Raw genomic sequence first — 13,519 nt, 5'->3', positions numbered from 1 at the left:
TAAAACACACAGTCTATATAACACACTGTCTAAATCAGTCCATATAACACACTGTCTAAATCAGTCTATATAACACACTGTCTAAATCAGTCTATATAACACACTGTCTAAATCAGTCTATATAACCACACTGTCTAAATCAGTCTATATAACACACTGTCCATATAACACACTGTCTAAATTAGTCTATATGACACACTGTCTAAATCAGTCTATATAACACACTGTCTAAATCAGTCTATATAACACACTGTCTAAATCAGTCTATATAACACACTGTCTAAATCAGTCTATGTAACACACTGTCTAAATCAGTCTATATAACACACTGTCTATATAACACACTGTCTAAATCAGTCTATATAACACACTGTCTAAATCAGTCTATATAACACACTGTCTAAATCAGTCTATATAACACACTGTCTAAATCAGTCTATATAAACACTGTCTATATAACACACTGTCTAAATCAGTCTATATGACACACTGTCTAAATCAGTCTATATAGCACACTGTCTATATAACACGCTGTCTATATCAGTCTATATAACACACTGTCTAAATCAGTCTATATGACACACTGTCTAGATAACACACTGTCTAAATTAGTCTATATAACACACTGTCTAAATCAGTCTATATAACACACTGTCTATATAACACACTGTCTAAATCAGTCTATATAACACACTGTCTATATAACACACTGTCTATATGACACACTGTCTAAATCAGTCTATATAACCACACTGTCTAAATCAGTCTATATAACACACTGTCTAAATCAGTCTATATAACACATGGTCTAAATCAGTCTATATAACACACTGTCTATATAACACACTGTCTATATAACACACTGTCTAAATCATTCTATAAAACACACAGTCTATATAACACACTGTCTATATAACACACTGTCTAAATCAGTCCATATAACACACTGTCTAAATCAGTCTATATAACACACTGTGTCAATCAGTCTATATAACACACTGTCTAAATCAGTCTATATAACACACTGTCTATATAACACACTGTCTAAATCAGTCTATATGACACACTGTCTAAATCAGTCTATATAACACACTGTCTAAATCAGTCTATATAACACACTGTCTAAATCAGTCTATGTAACACACTGTCTAAATCAGTCTATATAACACACTGTCTATATAACACACTGTCTAAATCAGTCTATAAGACACACTGTCTAAATCAGTCTATATGACACACTGTCTAAATCAGTCTATTGAACACACTGTCTAAATCAGTCTATATAACACACTGTCTAAATCAGTCTATGTAACACACTGTCTAAATCAGTCTATATAACACACTGTCTATATAACACACTGTCTAAATCAGTCTATATAACACACTGTCTAAATCAGTCTATATAACACACTGTCTAAATCAGTCTATATAACACACTGTCTAAATCAGTCTATATAACACACTGTCTAAATCAGTCTATATGACACACTGTCTAAATCAGTCTATATAACACACTGTCTATATAACACGCTGTCTATATCAGTCTATATAACACACTGTCTAAATCAGTCAATATGACACACTGTCTAGATAACACACTGTCTAAATCAGTCTATATAACACACTGTCTAAATCAGTCTATATAACACACTGTCTATATAACACACTGTCTAAATCAGTCTATATAACACACTGTCTATATAACACACTGTCTATATGACACACTGTCTAAATCAGTCTATATAACCACACTGTCTAAATCAGTCTATATAACACATGGTCTAAATCAGTCTATATAACACACTGTCTATATAACACACTGTCTATATAACACACTGTCTAAATCAGTCTATATAACACACTGTCTAAATCAGTCTATATAACACACTGTCTAAATCAGTCTATGTAACACACTGTCTAAATCAGTCTATATAACACACTGTTTAAATCAGTCTATATAACACACTGTCTATATAACACACTGTCTATATAACACACTGTCTAAATCAGTCCATATAACACACAGTCTAAATCAGTCTATAAAACACACAGTCTATATAACACACTGTCTATATAACACACTGTCTAAATCAGTCCATATAACACACTGTCTAATTCAGTCTATATAACACACTGTCTAAATCTGTCTATATAACACACTGTCTAAATCAGTCTATAAAACACACAGGCTATATAACACACTGTCTATATAACACACTGTCTAAATCAGTCCATATAACACACTGTCTAAATCAGTCTATATAACACACTGTCTAAATCAGTCTATATAACACACTGTCTAAATCAGTCTATATAACACACTGTTTAAATCAGTCTATATGACACACTGTATATATAACACACTGTCTAAATCAGTCTATATGACACACTGTCTAAATCAGTCTATATAACACACTGTCTAAATCAGTCTATATGACACACTGTCTATATGACACACTGTCTAAATCAGTCTATATAACACACTGTCTATATCAGTCTATATAACCACACTGTCTATATAACACACTGTCTAAATCAGTCTATATAACACACTGTCTAAATCAGTCTATATAACACACTGTCTATATAACACACTGTCTAAATCAGTCTATATAACACACTTTCTAAATCAGTCTATATAACACACTGTCTACATCAGTCTATATAACACACTGTCTATATAACACACTGTCTAAATCAGTCTATATAACACACTGTCTAAATCAGTCTATAAAACACACAGGCTATATAACACACTGTCTATATAACACACTGTCTAAATCAGTCCATATAACACACTGTCTAAATCAGTCTATATAACACACTGTCTAAATCAGTCTATATAACACACTGTTTAAATCAGTCTATATGACACACTGTATATATAACACACTGTCTAAATCAGTCTATATGACACACTGTCTAAATCAGTCTATATAACACACTGTCTAAATCAGTTTATATGACACACTGTCTATATAACACACTGTCTATATCAGTCTATATAACCACACTGTCTATATAACACACTGTCTAAATCAGTCTATATAACACACTGTCTAAATCAGTCTATATAACACACTGTCTAAATCAGTCTATATAACACACTGTCTATATAACACACTGTCTAAATCAGTCTATATAACACACTTTCTAAATCAGTCTAAATAACACACTGTCTACATCAGTCTATATAACACACTGTCTATATAACACACTGTCTAAATCAGTCTATATAACACACTGTCTAAATCAGTCTATATTACACACTGTCTATATAACACACTGTCTAAATCAGTCTATATGACACACTGTCTAAATCAGTCTATATAACACACTGTCTAAATCAGTCTATATAACACATTGTCTAAATCAGTCTATGTAACACACTGTCTAAATCAGTCTATATAACACACTGTATATATAACACACTGTCTAAATCAGTCTATATAACACACTGTCTAAATCAGTCCATATAACACACTGTCTAAATCAGTCTATATTACACACTGTCTAAATCAGTCTATATAACACACTGTTTAAATCAGTCTATATGACACACTGTATATATAACACACTGTCTAAATCAGTCTATATGACACACTGTCTAAATCAGTCTATATAACACACTGTCTAAATCAGTTTATATGACACACTGTCTATATGACACACTGTCTAAATCAGTCTATATAACACACTGTCTATATCAGTCTATATAACCACACTGTCTATATAACACACTGTCTAAATCAGTCTATATAACACACTGTCTAAATCAGTCTATATAACACACTGTCTAAATCAGTCTATATAACACACTGTCTATATAACACACTGTCTAAATCAGTCTATATATCACACTTTCTAAATCAGTCTAAATAACACACTGTCTACATCAGTCTATATAACACACTGTCTATATAACACACTGTCTAAATCAGTCTATATAACACACTGTCTAAATCAGTCTATATTACACACTGTCTATATAACACACTGTCTATATAACACACTGTCTAAATCAGTCTATATAACCACACTCTCTACATAACACACTGTCTAAATCAGTCTATATAACACACTGTCTATATAACACACTGTCTAAATCAGTCCATATAACACACTGTCTAAATCAGTCTATATAACACACTGTGTCAATCAGTCTATATAACACACTGTCTAAATCAGTCTATATAACACACTGTCTATATAACACACTGTCTAAATCAGTCTATATGACACACTGTCTAAATCAGTCTATATAACACACTGTCTAAATCAGTCTATATAACACACTGTCTAAATCAGTCTATGTAACACACTGTCTAAATCAGTCTATATAACACACTGTATATATAACACACTGTCTAAATCAGTCTATATAACACACTGTCTAAATCAGTCTATATAACACACTGTCTAAATCAGTCTATATAACACACTGTCTATATAACACACTGTCTAAATCAGTCTATATGACACACTGTCTAAATCAGTCTATATAACACACTGTCTAAATCAGTCTATATAACACACTGTCTAAATCAGTCTATGTAACACACTGTCTAAATCAGTCTATATAACACACTGTCTATATAACACACTGTCTAAATCAGTCTATATAACACACTGTCTAAATCAGTCTATATAACACACTGTCTAAATCAGTCTATATAACACACTGTCTATATAACACACTGTCTAAATCAGTCTATATAACACACTGTCTAAATCAGTCTATATGACACACTGTCTAAATCAGTCTATATAACACACTGTCTATATAACACACTGTCTAAATCAGTCTATATAACACACTGTCTAAATCAGTCTATATAACTCACTGTCTATATAACACACTGTCTATATAACACACTGTCTAAATCAGTCTATATAACACACTGTCTATATAACACACTGTCTAAATCAGTCTATATAACACACTGTCTATATCAGTCTATATAACACACTGTCTAAATCAGTCTATATAACACACTGTCTATATAACACACTGTCTAAATCAGTCTATATAACACACTGTCTAAATCAGTCTATATAACTCACTGTCTATATAACACACTGTCTATATGACACACTGTCTAAATCAGTCTATATAACCACACTGTCTAAATCTGTCTATATAACACACTGTCTAAATCAGTCTATATAACACATGGTCTAAATCAGTCTATATAACACACTGTCTAAATCAGTCTATATAACACACTGTCTAAATCAGTCTATAAAACACACAGTCTATATAACACACTGTCTATATAACACACTGTCTAAATCAGTCCATATAACACACTGTCTAAATCAGTCTATATAACACACTGTCTAAATCAGTCTATATAACACACTGTCTAAATCAGTCTATAAAACACACAGGCTATATAACACACTGTCTATATAACACACTGTCTAAATCAGTCCATATAACACACTGTCTAAATCATTCTATATAACACACTGTCTAAATCAGTCTATATAACACACTGTCTAAATCAGTCTATATAACACACTGTTTAAATCTGTCTATATGACACACTGTATATATAACACACTGTCTAAATCAGTCTATATGACACACTGTCTAAATCAGTCTATATAACACACTTTCTAAATCAGTCTATATGACACACTGTCTATATGACACACTGTCTAAATCAGTCTATATAACACACTGTCTATATCAGTCTATATAACCACACTGTCTATATAACACACTGTCTAAATCAGTCTATATAACACACTGTCTAAATCAGTCTATATAACACACTGTCTAAATCAGTCTATATAACACACTGTCTATATAACACACTGTCTAAATCAGTCTATATAACACACTTTCTAAATCAGTCTATATAACACACTGTCTACATCAGTCTATATAACACACTGTCTATATAACACACTGTCTAAATCAGTCTATATAACACACTGTCTAAATCAGTCTATATAACACACTGTATATATAACACACTGTCTAAATCAGTCTATATAACACACTGTCTAAATCAGTCTATATAACACACTGTCTAAATCAGTCTATATAACACACTGTCTATATAACACACTGTCTAAATCAGTCTATATGACACACTGTCTAAATCAGTCTATATAACACACTGTCTAAATCAGTCTATATAACACACTGTCTAAATCAGTCTATGTAACACACTGTCTAAATCAGTCTATATAACACACTGTCTATATAACACACTGTCTAAATCAGTCTATATAACACACTGTCTAAATCAGTCTATATAACACACTGTCTAAATCAGTCTATATAACACACTGTCTATATAACACACTGTCTAAATCAGTCTATATAACACACTGTCTAAATCAGTCTATATGACACACTGTCTAAATCAGTCTATATAACACACTGTCTATATATCACGCTGTCTATATCAGTCTATATAACACACTGTCTAAATCAGTCAATATGACACACTGTCTAGATAACACACTGTCTAAATCAGTCTATATAACACACTGTCTAAATCAGTCTATATAACTCACTGTCTATATAACACACTGTCTATATGACACACTGTCTAAATCAGTCTATATAACCACACTGTCTAAATCTGTCTATATAACACACTGTCTAAATCAGTCTATATAACACATGGTCTAAATCAGTCTATATAACACACTGTCTAAATCAGTCTATATAACACACTGTCTAAATCAGTCTATAAAACACACAGTCTATATAACACACTGTCTATATAACACACTGTCTAAATCAGTCCATATAACACACTGTCTAAATCAGTCTATATAACACACTGTCTAAATCAGTCTATATAACACACTGTCTAAATCAGTCTATAAAACACACAGGCTATATAACACACTGTCTATATAACACACTGTCTAAATCAGTCCATATAACACACTGTCTAAATCAGTCTATATAACACACTGTCTAAATCAGTCTATATAACACACTATCTAAATCAGTCTATATAACACACTGTTTAAATCTGTCTATATGACACACTGTATATATAACACACTGTCTAAATCAGTCTATATGACACACTGTCTAAATCAGTCTATATAACACACTTTCTAAATCAGTCTATATGACACACTGTCTATATGACACACTGTCTAAATCAGTCTATATAACACACTGTCTATATCAGTCTATATAACCACACTGTCTATATAACACACTGTCTAAATCAGTCTATATAACACACTGTCTAAATCAGTCTATATAACACACTGTCTAAATCAGTCTATATAACACACTGTCTATATAACACACTGTCTAAATCAGTCTATATAACACACTTTCTAAATCAGTCTATATAACACACTGTCTACATCAGTCTATATAACACACTGTCTATATAACACACTGTCTAAATCAGTCTATATAACACACTGTCTAAATCAGTCTATATTACACACTGTCTATATAACACACTGTCTAAATCAGTCTATATAACACACTGTCTAAATCAGTCTATATAACACACTGTCTAAATCAGTCTATATAACACACTGTCTATATGACACACTGTCTAAATCAGTCTATATAACTGCACTGTCTAAATCAGTCTATGTAACACACTGTCTATATAACACACTGTCTATATAACACACTGTCTAAATCAGTCTATATAACCACACTCTCTACATAACACACTGTCTAAATCAGTCTATATAACACACTGTCTATATAACACACTGTCTAAATCAGTCTATATAACACACTGTCTATATGACACCCTGTCTAAATCAGTCTATATAACACACTGTCTAAATCTGGGACTGGGATTGAGCCCTGTGGTGAGTCTCTGGCTCCCTAGTGAAATCTAGCCCTGTGGTGAGTCTCTGGCTCCCTTGTGAAATCTAGCCCTGTGATGAGTCTCTGGCTCCCTAGTGAAATCTAGCCCTGTGATGAGTCTCTGGCTCCCTAGTGAAATCTAGCCCTGTGATGAGTCTCTGGCTCCCTAGTGAAATCTAGCCCTGTGATGAGTCTCTGGCTCCCTAGTGAAATCTAGCCCTGTGATGAGTCTCTGGCTCCCTAGTGAAATCTAGCCCTGTGGTGAGTCTCTGGCTCCCTAGTGAAATCTAGCCCTGTGGTGAGTTTCTGGCTCCCTAGTGAAATCTAGCCCTAAGGTGAGTGAGTCTCTGTCTCCCTAGTGAAATCTAGCCCTGTGGTGAGTCTTTGGCTCCTTACTGAAATCTAGCCCTGTGATGAATCTCTGGCTCCCTAGTGAAATCAGAGGAGAGGGGCTGATGGTACAGAGGAGGCTGAGATCAGTGTGACAGAGGAGAGAGCTGATGGTGGAGAGGAGGCTGAGATCAGTGTGCCAGAGGAGAGGACTGATGATAAAGAGGAGTTGGGCTGATGGTAGAGAGGAGAGGGGCTGATGGTAGAGAGGAGAGGGGCTGATGGTGGAGAGGAGGCTGAGATCAGTGTGACAGAGGAGAGGGGCTGATGGTAGAGAGGAGAGGGGCTGATGGTAGAGAGGAGAGGGTGAGATGGTAGAGAGGAGAGGGGCTGATGGTAGAGAGGAGTGGTCCTGATGGTAGAGAGGAGAGGGGCTGATGGTAGAGAGGAGAGGGGCTGATGGTAGAGAGGCGTGGTCCTGATGGTAGAGAGGAGATGGGCTGATGGTAGAGAGGAGAGGTCCTGATGGTAGAGAGGAGAGGGGCTGATGGTAGAGAGGAGAGGGGCTGATGGTAGAGAGGAGAGGGGCTGATGGTAGAGAGGAGAGGGGCTGATGGTAGAGAGGAGAGGGGCTGATGGTAGAGAGGAGAGGGGCTGATGGTAGAGAGGAGAGGGGCTGATGGTAGAGAGGAGTGGGGCTGATGATAGAGAGGAGAGGGCTTGATGGTAGAGAGGAGAGGAGAGGGGCTGATGGTAGAGAGGAGAGGAGAGGGGCTGATGGTAGAGAGGAGAGGAGAGGGGCTGATGGTAGAGAGGAGAGGAGAGGGGCTGATGGTAGAGAGGAGAGGGGCAGATGGTAGAGAGGAGAGGAGAGGGGCTGCTGGTAGAGAGGAGAGGAGAGGGGCAGATGGTAGAGAGGAGAGGTCCTGATGGTAGAGAGGAGAGGAGATGGGCAGATGGTAGAGAGGAGAGGTCCTGATGGTAGAGAGGAGTGGTCCTGATGGTAGAGAGGAGAAGGGCTGATGGTAGAGAGGAGACTCTTGACTGCCCCTCAGGAGACTGTTGGACGTGACCTGGATACTCCAGCCTCTGTTAAAGACCGTTGTCCAGCACCAAGAACGACATGTACTTTTGTTTTGTAAATAAATATATTATTTATAAACCCTCTTACCCCTTCAAAGTAGGAAGATACGTATGCAAATAAAATATGTGGTCAGAATAATCAGATCAGATTGTGATGTCATACTGGGGGTGAAAAACTTAAAAACTTTTAAAAACTCAATTCCACCTGAACAGGCTGAAATGCAAATAATATATATATATATTTATTTATCTTACACTAAAAGGACATTATGATAATTGAACAATTTTCTGTGTTATTTCAACCTCATAGTATGGAAATATCACATTTCTCTGTCTGCATTGCCTCATTACAACCAAAAAGCATTTTTTATTTATTTTCTTTTAATGATATATTGCCAATTTTGACTTTACCTTCCTGTGGAGATCGCTCAGCTCTGCCTCCAGGACAATAAACATCCACCTGCAAAGTGAGACAGACATCATTAGGGGTTTTGAATAACACTGGCTGGGACAACAAGGCAGGGATATGGCCCAGAAAACTTTCATGGCAGACGGTCAACTATCTGTTCTTTGAGTCTGTTTGGAACCTCACTTATCCTGTCTGTCTGTCTGTCTGTGTCTGTCTGTGTCTGTCTGTCTGTCTGTCTGTCTGTGTCTTTCTCTCTCTCTCTGTCTGTCTGTCTGTCTGTCTGTCTGTCTGTCTGTCTGTCTGTCTGTCTGTCTGTCTGTCTGTCTGTCTGTCTGTCTGTCTGTCTGTCTGTCTGTCTGTCTGTCTGTCTGTCTGTCTGTCTGTCTGTCTGTCTGTCTGTCTGTCTCTGTCTGTCTGTCTGTCTGTCTGTCTGTGTCTTTCTCTCTCTCTCTGTCTGTCTGTCTGTCTGTCTGTCTGTCTGTCTGTCTGTCTGTCTGTCTGTCTGTCTGTCTGTCTGTCTGTCTGTCTGTCTGTCTGTCTGTCTGTCTGTCTGTCTGTCTGTCTGTCTGTCTGTCTGTCTGTCTGTCTGTCTGTCTGTCTGTCTGTCTGTCTGCCTGCCTGCCTGTCTGTCTGTCTGTCTGTCTGTCTGTCTGCCTGTCTCCCTCTCCTCTCTCCAGGTGACGAGGGCAGCGGCAGCAGCAGTGGCTGTACAGAGGGATGTACCACAGAGTTTGTGTTTGTGGGTCCAGAGGCCCCCGTGGTGGGAGCAGACAGGAGTGATGAGCGAGCTTCGGCTGCATCAGGCAGCGCCCCACATCCCTCCAGACCCTCTCCCCTGCTACTGACCCTCTCTCTCACAGCCCTGTCCTGGTCCAGGAGGTAATACCAGCTGGCCCGAGAGGACACCAGGACATTACCCCTGCTACTGACCCTCTCTCTCACAGCCCTGTCCTGGTCCAGGAGGTAATACCAGCTGGCCCGAGAGGACACCAGGACATTACTGCTACTCTGACTCTGGCACCAATCAGACAGCCAGCCAGCCGGTCGTCATACTAACTGTTAGTGTTCTCTAAACGGAACCAGAACAGGACAACCCTTTTGGATCCCCACCATGAAGAGATATGGTGACAGTAGTATACTGTAGTAGACTGAGGAGTGTTGTGAGTGCTGCATCCTGCTTTGTCCCCAAAGATCTCTCTGTTCTAAGATGTTCTGTTCTAATCTGCTCTATTCTAATCTGTTCTGTTCTGCTCTATTCTAATCTGTTCTGTTCTGCTCTATTCTAATCTGCTCTGCTCTATTCTGTTCTGCTCTATTCTAATCTGTTCTGCTCTATTCTAATCTGTTCTGTTCTGCTCTATTCTAATCTGTTCTGTTCTGCTCTATTCTAATCTGCTCTGCTCTATTCTGTTCTGCTCTATTCTAATCTGTTCTGCTCTATTCTAATCTGTTCTGTTCTGCTCTGTTCTGCTCTGTTCTGATCTGTTCTGTTCTGCTCTGTTCTGCTCTATTCTAATCTGTTCTGCTCTGTTCTAATCTGTTCTGCTCTGTTCTAATCTATTCTGCTCTATTCTAATCTGTTCTGCTCTATTCTAATCTGTTCTGCTCTAATCTAATCTGTTCTGCTCTATTCTAATCTGTTCTGCTCTATTCTAATCTGTTCTGCTCTATTCTGTTCTGCTCTGTTCTGCTCTATTCTAATCTGTTCTGCTCTATTCTAATCTGTTCTGCTCTATTCTAATCTGTTCTGCTCTATTCTAATCTGTTCTGCTCTATTCTAATCTGTTCTGCTCTATTCTAATCTGTTCTGTTCTAATCTGTTCTGCTCTATTCTAACCTGTTCTGCTCTATTCTAATCTGTTCTGCTCTAATCTGTTCTAATCTGTTCTGCTATGCTCTGTTCTAATCTGTTCTGCTCTATTCTAATCTGTTCTGTTCTAATCTGTTCTGCTCTATTCTAATCTGTTCTGCTCTATTCTAATCTGTTCTGCTCTATTCTAATCTGTTCTGCTCTAATCTGTTCTAATCTGTTCTGCTATGCTCTGTCTAATCTGTTCTGTTCTGCTTTGTTCTGCTCTAATCTGTTCTGTTCTGCTCTGCTCTGCTCTATTCTAATCTGTTCTGCTCTAATCTGTTCTGTTCTAATCTGTTCTGCTCTGCTTTGTTCTGCTCTGTTCTGCTCTAATCTGTTCTGTTCTGCTCTGTTCTAATCTGCTCTGTTCTGCTTTGTTCTAATCTGTTCAGCTCTATTCTAATCTCTTCTGCTCTGTTCTAATCTGCTCTGCTCTTTTCTAATCCGTTCTGACCTATTCTGCTCTATTCTAATATGTTCTGCTCTAATCTATTCTGCTCTGTTCTAATCTGTTCTGCTCTATTCTATTCTAATCTGTTCTGCTCTGCTCTATTCTAATCTGTTCTGTTCTAATCTGTTCTGCTCTGCTCTATTCTAATCTGTTCTGTTCTAATCTGTTCTGCTCTAATCTGTTCTGCTCTGCTCTATTCTGCTCTGCTCTGCTCTATTCTAATCTGTTCTGTTCTAATCTGTTCTGCTCTGCTCTATTCTGCTCTGCTCTATTCTATTCTAATCTGTTCTGCTCTAATCTGTTCTGCTCTTCTCTGCTCGGTGACGTCCAGAACAGAACATAGCGTCAGTGGGGCAGCCAAACTTCTCCCCTTTTCTCCAAACCAACAAACTGCTTCTCTCCTTAACTCTGATTGAACAACAACATGCTCTTTCTCTCCTGGAGAGACAGAATGAGAACACAATTTAGAGTGATGATGATGATGATGATGATGAATTTTAAAATACGTGAGATTCTATTTTTCTTTCTCTGTAAAGCAGAATTATGAAACCTTCAACATGAACAGAACAGAAGAGAAATAGAGAACCCTGAGAAGGTTCTGTTAGTTCCTACATCCTCCCACAACAGACAGAGAAGGTTATGTTAGTACCTACATCCTCCCACAACAGAGAGAGAAGGTTCTGTTAGTACCTACATCCTCCCACAACAGACAGAGAAGGTTCTGTTAGTACCTACATCCTCCCACAACAGACAGAGAAGGTTCTGTTAGTACCTACATCCTCCCACAACAGAGAGAGAGGGTTATGTTAGTACCTACATCCTCCCACAACAGACAGAGAAGTTTCTGTTAGTTCCTACATCCTCCCACAACAGACAGAGAAGGTTCTGTTAGTACCTACATCCTCCCACAACAGACAGAGAAGGTTCTGTTAGTACCTACATCCTCCCACAACAGACAGAGAGGGTTATGTTAGGACCTACATCCTCCCACAACAGACAGAGAGGGTTATGTTAGGACCTACATCCTCCCACAACAGACAGAGAGGGTTATGTTAGGACCTACATCCTCCCACAACAGACAGAGAGGGTTATGTTAGGACCTACATCCTCCCACAACAGACAGAGAAGGTTCTGTTAGTACCTACATCCTCCCACAACAGACAGAGAAGGTTCTGTTAGTACCTACATCCTCCCACAACAGAGAGAGAAGGTTCTGTTAGTACCTACATCCTCCCACAACAGACAGAGAGAGAGAAACAGTAAGAAACAGAGAATGAATGTTCCACTGTATCAGAATCATTTGGAGTCAGCATGACAGGGTCAGAGACACAGAAAGACTGTTGTTTTCTACCCACCAGCTACACAACACATCAGCCAGTCTACCATGTTTTCCTGCTGTGAAGTTCATTGATGTTGTTACTGTTCCAGAACAGAGCAGATCTACATCCCACAAGACACCCTGTTTTCTACATAGTGCTGCTATAGGGCCCTGGTCTAAAGTAGTGTACTATATATAGGGAATAGGGTTCTATAGGGCCCTGGTCTAAAGTAGTGTACTATATATAGGGAATAGGG

The 13,519-nt window shown here is 37.8% G+C and overlaps 1 protein-coding gene across 1 annotated transcript in view; it reads left to right on the top strand.

Moving 5' to 3' along the window:
* The window catches only part of LOC109885592 (glypican-6-like), a 434,345-nt gene extending 423,418 nt beyond the window's left edge, over positions 1–10,927 (top strand). Inside the window, exon 9 of the mRNA XM_031816008.1 lies at positions 10,319–10,927. Coding sequence (XP_031671868.1) covers positions 10,319–10,524 — 206 coding nt within the window. The 3' untranslated portion in view covers positions 10,525–10,927. The remainder of the gene's footprint in view (positions 1–10,318) is intronic.
* The last annotated feature ends 2,592 nt before the right edge of the window (positions 10,928–13,519 follow it).

Source organism: Oncorhynchus kisutch, unplaced genomic scaffold (assembly GCF_002021735.2).
Source record: "Oncorhynchus kisutch isolate 150728-3 unplaced genomic scaffold, Okis_V2 scaffold727, whole genome shotgun sequence".
Classification (NCBI taxonomy): domain Eukaryota; kingdom Metazoa; phylum Chordata; class Actinopteri; order Salmoniformes; family Salmonidae; genus Oncorhynchus; species Oncorhynchus kisutch.
Note: the sequence above shows the minus strand (reverse complement) of the source record. Positions and strands in the feature narration are given on the sequence as shown.